Source organism: Erigeron canadensis, chromosome 4 (assembly GCF_010389155.1).
Source record: "Erigeron canadensis isolate Cc75 chromosome 4, C_canadensis_v1, whole genome shotgun sequence".
Taxonomy (NCBI): Eukaryota; Viridiplantae; Streptophyta; class Magnoliopsida; order Asterales; family Asteraceae; genus Erigeron; species Erigeron canadensis.
In genome coordinates this window covers 35126993-35139611 of record NC_057764.1, presented here as the reverse complement: position 1 = coordinate 35139611, position 12619 = coordinate 35126993, and the positions used below count along the sequence as shown (strand labels likewise).

Genomic DNA, 12619 nt, shown 5'->3' with positions numbered 1-12619 from the left:
ATAACTGATTTTATCAATACATTCAAAATTCTCAACTCTTTGTGTAAAAGTTTTTTTTTCAAATCAAGTGACAAAAAAGCTTTAAGAAAAGCTTTTCATAAAGGATGATGATTTTTTTTTATAGCTTTAAGTTACTGACTTAATGAGGTAGCAACATAAAATTATACTCTAATATAAATTTTTAATCATTATGGATGCTCTAATATTTTTCTACCATTTTGCTAGGGTTTTATTACATATTTTGTTCAACAAAATTATACTCGTCAATAAAAACAATATTATTTCTGAAGCATCGATCGTTAGTACAGTAATCCTCTTTGATAACATATAGTCTGTATTATTATAAATGATATTGATTAGAAGTGTGCTTGCATAATGTGTGTTGGTGGACAAGTTTTTAGAAAAAAATAAATTTCGGTGTAAATGAAACTCATAATAAAATTAGTAAAGTAGTTGGGCATTAGTCTTGAATGTCTAACATACGAAAATATAAATACTTAAAGATTTAAATTTTAAGAGTTTGTCTTTGTAATATGATATAGATATATTGATTAAATTAATTGTTTTATAGACTTTTTGAAAATAAAATATGAAAATTTTGTTCTATACTTTTACAGGAAATTTAGATAAATCTTTTAAAAAAAGGTATACTTTTATTCCTTGATATGGTACTTATTCACTTTATAAATATTTAACAAACTTTTTTTTGTCACAACTAGAAAAAAAATAATAATAACTATTTATATCATTTGAAAAAAAGTCAAATATTTGGGTCTGATTTATACAATATAATAATCAATATCCTTTTTTATAATTTATAGTATATTCTATCTAAATTTAGTCCTAAATTATAGCACATGTCTGAAATGAAACTCATGATTATCCGAAGTGAAACTTAAATCTGGATGCATCTTTGGCTATTCAGTATTTTCATAAGTATATTTATTTTTTTATCACATCATTTTATATTTTGTCTAGTAAAGTTTAAATCGGATTACTATGTAAATTAATAAATCCCTACACATAACTCGCAAGTGGGTAGAAATTATAATAGACTAATACTACTATTTAAGATTTATAAAATATAAAAGTATAATTTTCTAAAATATCTAAAATATTTTAGAAAGCGGTTCAAAAAAAAATATATATATATATATAAAAGTACTAGCTAAAATATCTATAATTTTCTAGAATAAGCCATGTAATTAATTACTTATTGATTTGATTTTATAGTTTAAAAGTTTTTTATTAGATGATTGAGTTTTATTTTTTAAAATTTACAATGCTAATTTAAATTGCTAAAATACATGAGTTTTATAATAAGTATTCATTTTTTTTAGATATGTACGGATCGAATATCATATCGAATGGTCTAGACTATGATGTATTAATCGAGTCCATGCTAGAGATCTTCTCACTCAATACTTAGTACGAGAAAACCCCCCTAATAGTCCGCCCAAACAAACGATAACAAATTAAAGGAAAACTTTGCACTATAAGTCTTGAACATGGGTAATCCAAACCATGATGGAGAGTCTTTCTTACCATGGCTTAAGCTATGAACTCAATGGTTTATTATCTTTATTCATTTATAAAACAAACTAATGCTTCCTCATTTTTAACTTTCGATTCTAAAAAAACCTAAAGTACTTTAACTTTTAACACATTCTCAACCCACACACTACATCTACCTAAAATATCCTTAAAATATTTTCCAAGCCTATGCATCAAAACCACTTTTTTTTTTCCCATTAATTAAATATTTCCACAAAATATATATATAATACTCTTAATTAAATTATTTACAACATTACATTCTTTAACCCTTAAAATAACTACGTTATCCCATTTTACATAAATTACTTTTACATTGTCGTCACCATCACAATCCATCACTAACCACCACCACATTGTACAAGTACCTCTCTTGTAAATATTCATAGTTTGGCGTTTAAATTAACAAAAGGAAAACGATAATGATAACTCTTGGGCTGTCATTAACAGTTTATTACATGCATAACAGATAGTACTTTGTCTATATCTATACTATGTTAATTAATAAACAAACTACCCCCCCCCCCCCTTTTTTAACTCTCTACCTTTAAAATACCTAAAATACTCTTATATTTCAACATATTCTAAACTCACACACTAAATCTACTCAATATATCCGTAAAATATTTTACACTCATATTTATCCAAAATATCTATCTCCTTTGTTAATTAATTTAACTATTTCCACCTAATATCTCTATAATATTCTTAATAAAGTTATTTACAAAAAATACATCTCTTAACCATAAAATAACTACACTACCATTTACGTCAGTTACTTTTAGATTAATAATCATATCGTTACCACCACCACCCCGGTTGCCACCACTGTCGCTGCATTGCACGGATACCCATTTTGTATATCAATAACCGCCCCTGAATGTTCATAAAATAAAATATACAGTAAATTTTAATACATCAAATTAGTTAATAAAAAGAAGAGAAAATTTCATTAGATCACCCTGTAGTTTGCTGTTTTATCATTTTTTTACCCTGTCGTTTGAATTTATTATTACTTCACCTTGTGGTGACTATTTGTTTCATTACATGCCCCTCTCTTTAACGGACGTTAGGGTGGCTCCGTTAAGGACCTCATGTGCATACCATGTGAGGGTATTTTTGTCATTTCTCACCTAACTTTATCCTTATAACATGTTTTACCCATCCATTTCAAAATTAAAAGATCAAAACCCTTTTCTCATATTCCTTTCTTCCTCACCATACCCTTCATTATTTTCATCATCAACCACTCAACCCAGATCTATTAATTTCTTATACATTTTGTTTCTTAATCTGCTACACTCAAACCCAACTGAACTTTCAATCATTTCAAATCACTCAAAACCAATATAGAAATAAAACAAACTTCATAAATCAATAATAACTCAAACATAAATAATATTCTTCAAAATACATAATATGAGTATAATAGATCTACGATTGTTGATAAACCAAATTTTTATCCAATAACACTCATGAATCTTCAAATCGTTCCCAGCCATATTACTAACAGAGACATTTGCACCCGGCGACAATATAGGTTTTTTAGAACCGGAATTATGGGAATCCCCTTTTGTTCTTCCTTTGTTCTTTTTACCCGACATCGCATCAGATTCAAGGATTTAAAAAATGGAATCAAAAGTTGCAGCAATGATTTGTAAAGAAATCATAAGCACCAACCGACCCTTTAATGAATTCAACCAATAAGAAATTGAAATAATTGGATCACGATGATACACACAAATCAATTCTAACAATTAATGAATCTTCCACCGTCCCACTGTCAACCTAAATAAGATAACAACCACTAACTTATTCATAAAATCAGAAGTGTTAATTGTATATCGAAATAATGTGAAGAAGTGACTGCTAATCACCCAACCCTAGAGAGCCCATTGGCTGCTTTTGTTTTGTTGGAGTTTTGTGTTTTTTTTGGATTATCAAATATTAAATAATCAAGTAATATGGTAAGATGTATAGATGTGTACCTTTATATGCATAGATCTATTTTTTTCTATAGATATATAGATATGTGTGTATGTATATGGAGTTGTGTTTATATGGGTCTTTTGTGTATTTGATCTCAAAAGGTGAATGAAAAAGTAGGATAAGGTGTTTTAGAGGTGCAAAGGACTAAAATACCCTCATGTGCGCTGCACATGAGTGAGTTAACGGATGAAAATAAACGGATGTTACAAGGAGGGGTTTTTATTGATACAAAAAATCACCATAGGATGAAGTAATAATAAATTCAAACGACAAAGTAAAAAAAATAATAAAACAACAAATACGAGGTGATCTAATGAAATTAAAAAAAAAAAAATATATATGATACGACTAGATGTCAAATACGTCTCAAACTATTGAATCAAAAGTTAGGAACTTGTTAAAAACACCCACGTCAACCTCTGCCTGCAGCCCTGCCTACTCAAAGAAAGATAAAACACACACCCCCCATTAACCCAAACCCCAACTCACCGATCAAACAACCAGCCAGGCAGCACGATCCTTTCAATTATTACTGTATCATTCATATTCACTCCCCCTTCTTCTATTCTATATTTTACCCAAAGTTTCAATCTTTATTCTGGGTTTTATCGTTTTCAATCAAACCCACAAACAAAGATTCTTAATTTTTTTCTTTTTATTGGACACTTCATAATTCTTAGTGATGAACAAGGCCATGGAAAGCTTACAGGATCTGATTGAAGAAGCTAAACTTCGTACTGTTTGGTGGGCCCTTTGTATCTTTGCTGTTTCTTACTTCTTAACTAGTAAGTTCTTCCTTACCTTTTTACTATATTCTGTATCTATCTATATCTATATGCATATGTATATGTATTTTTACTTTTAAAGTTTATAGAATTAAGATGGTTTAACTTGAAATTTGTAATTATCTTGATAATTTAGTTGAAACAAAGTGAAAGTAAATATATCGAGAATGTAAATGACTAAATGCCAAAAGTATGTTGGTTTAGAAGTTAAAAGTTTGTAACTTTTATGGCTTAAGTGTTTGAAATTGGATCCAATTTAACCCGAGATCTCTAATATGTATCCGACCATCAAAAACATCTATTGTATGTGTCAAATGTTCAACTCCCATATATCTATGTATGTGACCTGTTACAAGCACTGTGACACCGGTTTTGATCATGTGGCAACTTATATGCTTGCCATGTCAGCACATTACCTGATAAAAAGGTAACAAGATACATACAATAGTGAATAGGAAGTTTGATACATACGATAGAGGTTTTGAGAATTGTATATACGCAATAGCAAAAGTAGATAAGTTTAGTGCTTTTTCATCCACTTGTCCCTAAGTTTTACTAGTAATGTTTTGAGGCAACTATGTGTGAATGGTAACGGCTTTGCTTGATAATAACAGATACTAGTAAGTCAATGTGGATGAATGTTCCTATAGCTATACTTTTGGTTTCGGGATCACGGATCTTGTTAAATGAAGTTGAGTTTCGATGGAAGACCAGGAATACCCGGCCGGAAACATATTTGTCACACTTGGAAAAGAAACAATTGTCTGTGAACGATTCACGGCTTTCCACCTTGCCTCCACCGCCTAAATGGAAGAGGAAAATTGATTCTCCGGTTGTTGAGTCTGCGATGGAGGATTTTATTAACAAGCTTTTGCAAGACTTTGTTGTTGATTTATGGTATTCAGATATCACACCGGATAAGGAGGCACCTGAGTTGATACGGACAATTATTATGGATGTTCTTGCTGAAATATCTGCAAGAGTTAAGAATATAAACCTTGTCGACTTGTTAACGAGGTGGGTATGCCTAGAACATCTTCTTTAGTAGGTCTTTGGGGGTGTTTGGATGTGCATTTAAACAGTTTTTCAGAAATGGAGGTGCCATAATCGGTTCTGATGTCTAGGTAATATGATTATGGGGTATTCCGTATTCCATATCATGTCAAATAATGTATTTTGAACCCCCTACGAGTATGCTATTTGCTTATATAGGGTCAAACTTAAGATGATCAGATACAGAGTTGCTGTAAACAAACTGGTTATTTAATCGCTATTTTGTTCAAGTCTCAATGATCACTTCAAAAGTTCAAAGCAGCACATCCAAACATACTGTTAGAACTCAGAAGACTTGCATCAATTATGAATCTTTTTGCTCCAAACTAATAGTTTTTATTGTTTCAGAGACGTCGTTGATCTGGTGGGGGTCCACTTAGAGCTTTTTAGAAAAAACCAAGCAGCAATTGGTGTAGAAGTTATGGTAACATTATCTTCAGAAGAAAGAGATGAAAGAATTAAACACCATCTCATGGTTTCCAATGAGCTTCATCCAGCTGTACTGTCTCCCGAGAGTGAGTACAAGGTGTGAGTGGAGTGTTTTGATCTAACGTGATATTTAACATAATCTTTATCATGCAAACACTAACACTTTCTATTGATTTTATAGTATCTTCAACGGATCATGGGGGCTGTCTTAGCTGTAGTTCTACGACCACGAGAAGCTCAATCAGCTTTAGTTCGATGCATCTGCCGTGAGCTTTTAACATGCTTGGTGATGGAACCCGTAATGAGATTTGCAAGCCCTGGGTACATTAATGAGTTGCTTGAACTTATTTTTCTTGCCTCTGCTAATGAGGAATGTAAAGAGGCGGGTGAAGACCATAAGCCGGATCAATCTACTACTCCAAGCTCTGCAAAAAATCCCGAATATTCTTATCATCAAAAGAGCGATGTGGCACAAGAAGTTCCATTAGATGGTTCACACATTAGAGTTACAGGTGTAGTTCAAGCAGAAACAAAGCAGTTACGGTCTGCTGATTGGGCTCGGGTTCTTGAGGCGGCAACTCAGAGAAGGACGGAGGTTCTTCAGCCTGAAAATCTTGAAGACATGTGGACTAAAGGAAGAAACTATAAAAAGAAAGCTCAGAAGATTGATCAGAAGAATGCTGCTCGAGGACTTAAAAGTGGTATTGATAAAAATTCGGGGAAGGAAATGTCATCTAAGAAGCTTGAGACTTCAACCAGCATTGGTAGGGCTTCAGGACAGATTCCCCCTAAACCTCGTCTAGATGGTCAGTTGGATGCTCAACGGAGAGACCAATATCTGGATGGTGGGCAAACTCACATGTTGACTCTTGATGACAGAGTTGAAGAGGATTATGCTGTTGGTGGTGGACGTAAAAGTACTTTTAGAAAGTCAAATAGCGCTTCTGATTTGGACAAGCAAATTATGGTTGATACTGCATATCCGGACCAAGTGAGTAGGTCTATTATCTCAGAGTTTTATAGTGCAAATGCTGGCAGAAATGATGGATCTCATGTTAATGTTGCTTCTGATAAAGTATTACGCATTGAAGGATATAACCCAAAGCTCAAGTGTCGGGTAAGAATGTGTTTTTTTTAGCATGTCTGCTCATTGTCACGTAAGATTGTTCTTATATGCCCTTTGAGATTCATAATATGTGGCATGATGTAAAATTGAATTTATGACTTATATCAATTGGTTTCTTTATGTTTTTCTCACTATGCTCATAAGCGCCAAAACTGGCTACTGCTATGTGATTTCTACAGGTTCTGGGAGCATATTTTGAGAAACTTGGGTCAAAGTCTTTTGCAGTCTATTCCATTGCAGTAACAGACGCCGAAAAAAACACTTGGTTTGTGAAAAGAAGGTCTTGTTCTTGACTCCTCTCAAGTTACAAGTTTGTTTATATGGTTCTGGGAAACAAATATTTACTCGTATATTTGCTTATATGTTATCAGATACCGAAACTTTGAGAGATTGCATCGTCAACTTAAGGACATTCCAAACTATACATTACATTTACCTCCTAAAAGGATATTTTCGTCGAGTACAGAAGATGCCTTTGTTCACCAACGTTGCATTCAGCTTGATAAATATCTACAAGTATGGTCCTGTATCCCTCCCTCTGTTGAAACTACCTTGAGAAACGCAATTTATGAAATGTCAAAGGTTGAACTGATTTTTTCTTCTTCGTAGGATCTTTTGTCTATAGCTAATGTCGCGGAGCAACATGAAGTGTGGGACTTTTTGAGTATTTCTTCAAAGGTGATTCTATTTTCCGGCAGTTTATGTACCATTTTGGGTTAATATGTATGAAGATAAAGCTCTTCCATCCACGCTAATTATTTATGTCGTTATTGTAGAATTACTCTTTCGGAAAGTCGTCTTCTGTAATGAGAACGCTAGCAGGTGTGTGCTCTTAACTTCTATCTGATATACTGTCGTACTTGGGGGTCTTTCTTGATTTGCATTTTGAACTGGTAATCTGACTTTATTTGGATAGGGCGAATTCTGCTTTTAATTTGATTAATTTGGTGTTAATTGATCAATCTTGGAGTTCCATTACCAGCTGAACGAAACTGATTGTCAAGGGGTTAGAATAAAATTACCTAATTACCCATTTTCAACCCAATTTGGGAGACTTTTATTCCTATCTTACATTACAAGACATTTCCTATATTTGTTCAAGAATTGCCATTGACCATTGTATGTATTAATTCCTTGAATCATTCAAAATATGTCAAAACAGTCAAATAACTAATTATCTGGTTGTTATGAACTTGAGCACATCCAGACACCATATTCTGTGACCTGTTATGCTATTACTTATTCTGATTATATAGACTCACTTTCAAATTGAATGTCCATATGCTTATGTTGCTTTTGTCCTTCATGTAGTTATTGATTATTAAATTATCTAAATTTTGACTTTGAAATAACAGTCAATGTGGATGATGCCGTGGACGATATTGTCCGTCAATTTAAAGGCGTTTCAGATGGTTTAATGCGGAAAGTTGTTGGCCCAACTTTCACTTATGAACCCTTGCCTTTGGCTACAAGCAGCAGTTTAACATGGAAAGCAGATGAACTTAGTAACTCCTTCACTAGACAAACAACCTCAGAATCGGCTAATAGTCTTTCTGATAATGAGATGAACTCTACTGAAAAAATTAATGGGTGGCATTCAGACAATGAGTTAAATTCGAAAGAATTTCCACCTAGGGTTGTCAAACATGATGAACTTATACGAAGCTTAGATCTTGAAAAAAGAGCTAGTTTAGGGGTGCGGTCTGAAATACTCAACATGGCTGCCAATTTTCCGTCAACATCAAATCGCGTGGAAGATCCGCTCGGTGTGCCAGCAGAGGTTGTTTTTTCATTTTATTTTTATTTTTATGTTAACTGCTCCACATTGAGGCCATGTGAGTCAATTTGTTGCATGCTATCAAACACACGTGATATCAAGGGCAATTTCATACATTTGCTTATACTTACAAGGACCAGTAACAACATAAGACTTGAGCCTATGGTGCAAATGGTCTTTTGTAGGTTTTAGGAAACGTCTCGCTTATCGTTTTAAGATCAAAGTATATAGTTTTCCTCTGCTTTATTTATGTATATGTATGTTACGAAGGTATCTATGACCTACCCTGTATTGATGTTTTAGCTTTTTCTAAATAATTCGTCTCTTATTTCCTTGCAGTGGACCCCCCCTAACGTTAGTGTTCCCTTGCTAAATCTAGTGGACAAGGTATTCCAACTCAATCGAAGAGGCTGGTTGAGGTTAGTTGTCCCCCCTCTTCCTACCTGTGTTATCATTCTGTTTTCATGACTAATAACCTGGTAACTCTGTGGTAACATGTTGCCGTTCAAAAAAAAAAACACATGCATGAAATCCTACGTACTACTTGAATTTACCCATCAATCGTAAGTTATATTTTAGGACTCAGAAATTGAAATTACACATATAAGAGCTTATTATTGATGTGCTTGAGATTGAAACTAAAAAGAGGATACATGGTCATAATTGTGGCTGGGTAGCTAGACAGCTAGTTATCAGTTTTGTTAGGTCAAGTAGTTTTGCAGGAGCTGGAAGGGTTTGTTTGGGTAAACAGCGAGGGTTTAGAAATGTAGAGGCTCCATGGGTAGTTCGGATTTATTAGTTGAGACTTGTGAGCACTCCCCATAGGGAGTGTGGATTTAGGCGTTGATTACAATTGTAACTTCTGTATCATGTTGGTTGTGACTGACTATAAAATGTGAGGCTCCTTGTATAAGTATTTATTTATACTTCAAAGATAATGTGGAGTGATATATCTAGTTTATACCTGGCTTAGCTTGACAATTTAGGTTGAATTTGTTGGGTTTGAAGGCCTTTGGGATGACTTTAGGCCCTTGGATGTACTGAGCTTAATAAATAAAACCCTAGTTGCAGCTGTAGATTAGTTCACACACATTGTGTGAGATACCACGTTATATTCTCATGTTCTTTATTTATCTTGCTTAATTACTTCCGGTGTGGGCGTGGCGCTGTGCAGCTGTTCCTAACAGGGTTGTTACAAGTAGTATAAGATGAATATCCCCTGGGTCATAGTTGGTTAGGATTTTGCGTCTCTTGTGGATAATTTTTTTGAAGGTGTTGCATTAGCAGCAACCAAAAGTTGGATGTACTTTGTGGGCATTTAATAACACTTCTAATAATTGTAGATGATTGTTGAAAAAAGCCAATGAAGTGTGCGTTCTAGGAAAGAATATCAAATGGTATTTATCATTAAGAAACATGTTTCTAGGGTGCTACGCGACACAGGCTTTGGTTGCCAGATTCCAATTGAGCTTTTTATTGAATCTCTTAGTTGAGAAGACCTATTTTTTAGATTAGGAACAACATAGATGAGGTACCAGTTTTGAACACTCTTAGAATTAGGTTGTGGAGCCTTGAAAGAGACATCCATGTAGAGGGTAGTGAAAGTAATGGTTAGAGAAAGTATGGCTGGTAAGCATAAACTTAAGGAACTTTTTATTTTCTTTGTTGTTTTGGGGGGGGGGGGGGGGGGGGGGGGGTTGGGGGTTAATGTGGAGACCTCCAGAGATGATGGATGCTATAAACTATCTCATGTCTGTAACAATTTTAGAGAGGCCTAACGTATGGACTAGCCAAAACGGAACAGCAAGAGGTGCTAGAGATAGAACATACATAGAACTCTTCAACAAGTTAAGGACCATGGGGAGGCAAATGACACTTAAGATGAGGAAAAGGAAAATTAGAGGTTAAGTATTATCTACTGCGAGGATAATAACGAATCATTGATACTAGGATTGGGAAAGATGGGGAATTATATTCATAAGTTAAATGGAAGTTTTTGACAGGACTGGAAAGAGTACATTGATCCTTGAATACAAAATTAATGAAGTTTAACAGGATGCCATCGCTTTTGAGTCACTGAAGTGCAATACTAGCAATATTATGTCAATTTGGCTATTTGTATGAAACAATGAAACACATAGCAAATATGCTTGGTTTCTTTTTAGAAGGTATATGATAAGTAGTTGTAATATTGTCAATTTTTCTACCGTTTCTAAAGATCATGCTTTTATTGTGAAGGCGTCAGGTGTTTTGGATATCGAAGCAAATTTTGCAGTTAATGATGGAAGATGCCATTGACGACTGGCTCTTGAGACAAATACATTGGCTTAGGAGAGACGACATTGTGGCTAGTGGGATTCGTTGGATACAAGATGTAAGTTTCTATTCCTAACTTAAAAAGCCTTATGTGTAATACAGTTTTATGGAGTAGTATATATGTAATAATAATCTAATCCAACTTTATAGCCTACAATGTTTTTGCAAAAACTGAATTTTATGGAAAATATTTCTGTTGATTTTTCCAACTTCATCGACATTTAATACGGATTTGGTCTAACATATTTGACTTCAAATGTCAAATAAACTACAATTTTAAAGTTGATGTAGTAATGCTTTTAAGTTATCAATATGTGGATAGTACCGTAGAGAAAGAATGATTTCCAGTCTTAGTGATGGGCTTTTGTGTTAGGTTCTGTGGCCCGAAGGCATATTTTTTACTAAAGTAAATGGTCAAAGTCGGACTGGTCCTCAATCTGATCAAGATTCTCCCTTAGCCACAAGTCAATCATCTGGCAGTAAGATCAATAAACAAGCAACGTTCGAGGAGCAGCTTGAGGCTGCTCGAAGGGCTAGTGATATCAAGAAGATGATCTTTAGTAAGGATTCATCTCTTCCGCTTTTTTAAAAATTTGACCATTTGACCGTGACATGCCTAAAATGATTCGCTTTTTTTAGATGGAGCGCCTAGTACATTGGTCAGCTTGATCGGTAATAATCAATACAAGCGTTGTGCAAAAGATGTATATTATTTCCTCCAGGTAGTTTTTCGTATTGATTGCCAAATTTCTCAAATATCCTGTCCTCGTCTGTTCTTAAATGTGCATAAATCTCGAATGCTAATAATCCAACTCTAATATTTGCAGTCTGAGGTGTGTTTGAAGCAGCTTGCATACGGATTACTTGAACTAGCAATCGTAACAGTCTTTCCCGAGTTGCATGATATTGTGACAGATGTTCACAAGATGAAGCAAACCCCACCTGTGTAGATTCCTGCATACGTCTCGCAATGTTTTCACAACTTTATCACCTCCTGCGTGTAATCTTGGAATTTTTTCCGCTTAGATCTCCAAAACTCTGATGTTTACATGGCCTTGTTTTTTGGTTTTGGGGTTCTCACATGTTCAACTTCTTTTTCTGATTTTAGTCTAATTGTACAAAATTATGTAGTTCAGAATGTGCATAGTAAAACAGTACAAATGATACCATCTACCCTTACGTGCCATATTTAACCATAGTTTAGCAATTATGTTTGTTGATCCATTGGCTCTGTGTCTTTGTGAGTTGTTTTGAGTCAACTATTTCGATTGAGGTGACTATTAGGCTCGGAAATATGTCACGTAATCTGACACTCCAAGTGCGTATGGGCCAAATCTGTTTTGTTAATTGTAAATTCTTTTGCTGGTTTTGGTAATTTTTAAGTTTATAACTGTCCAATGTCCATTCAATTTTTATAGGGTTAAAAAGTTTCCAAAGGGTAACAACTAAATAAAGGCAAATTAAGCATATTTGATTGTTACAAAAAATAAAAGTTATCCTCAAATGTGTATGTTAATACTACATGTACAGAAGTGAGGGCCTTGGCAATGACATGAGAAGTCGAGAAGGCACGAGAGAGATGCCAGCACA

General features: G+C 34.1%; 1 protein-coding gene across 1 annotated transcript; it reads left to right on the top strand.

Annotated features, from left to right (window-relative positions):
• The first annotated feature begins 3944 nt into the window (after positions 1-3944).
• LOC122597914 lies at positions 3945-12253 on the top strand. The gene is made up of 14 exons (XM_043770502.1): positions 3945-4328; positions 4943-5345; positions 5730-5907; positions 5992-6927; positions 7116-7216; positions 7308-7452; positions 7546-7614; positions 7713-7758; positions 8292-8716; positions 9053-9132; positions 10952-11087; positions 11403-11589; positions 11669-11751; positions 11857-12253. The coding sequence occupies exons 1-14, from the start codon at positions 4226-4228 to the stop codon at positions 11977-11979; spliced, it is 3015 nt and encodes a 1004-aa protein (XP_043626437.1). The 5' UTR covers positions 3945-4225; the 3' UTR covers positions 11980-12253.
• Positions 12254-12619: the final 366 nt, after the last annotated feature.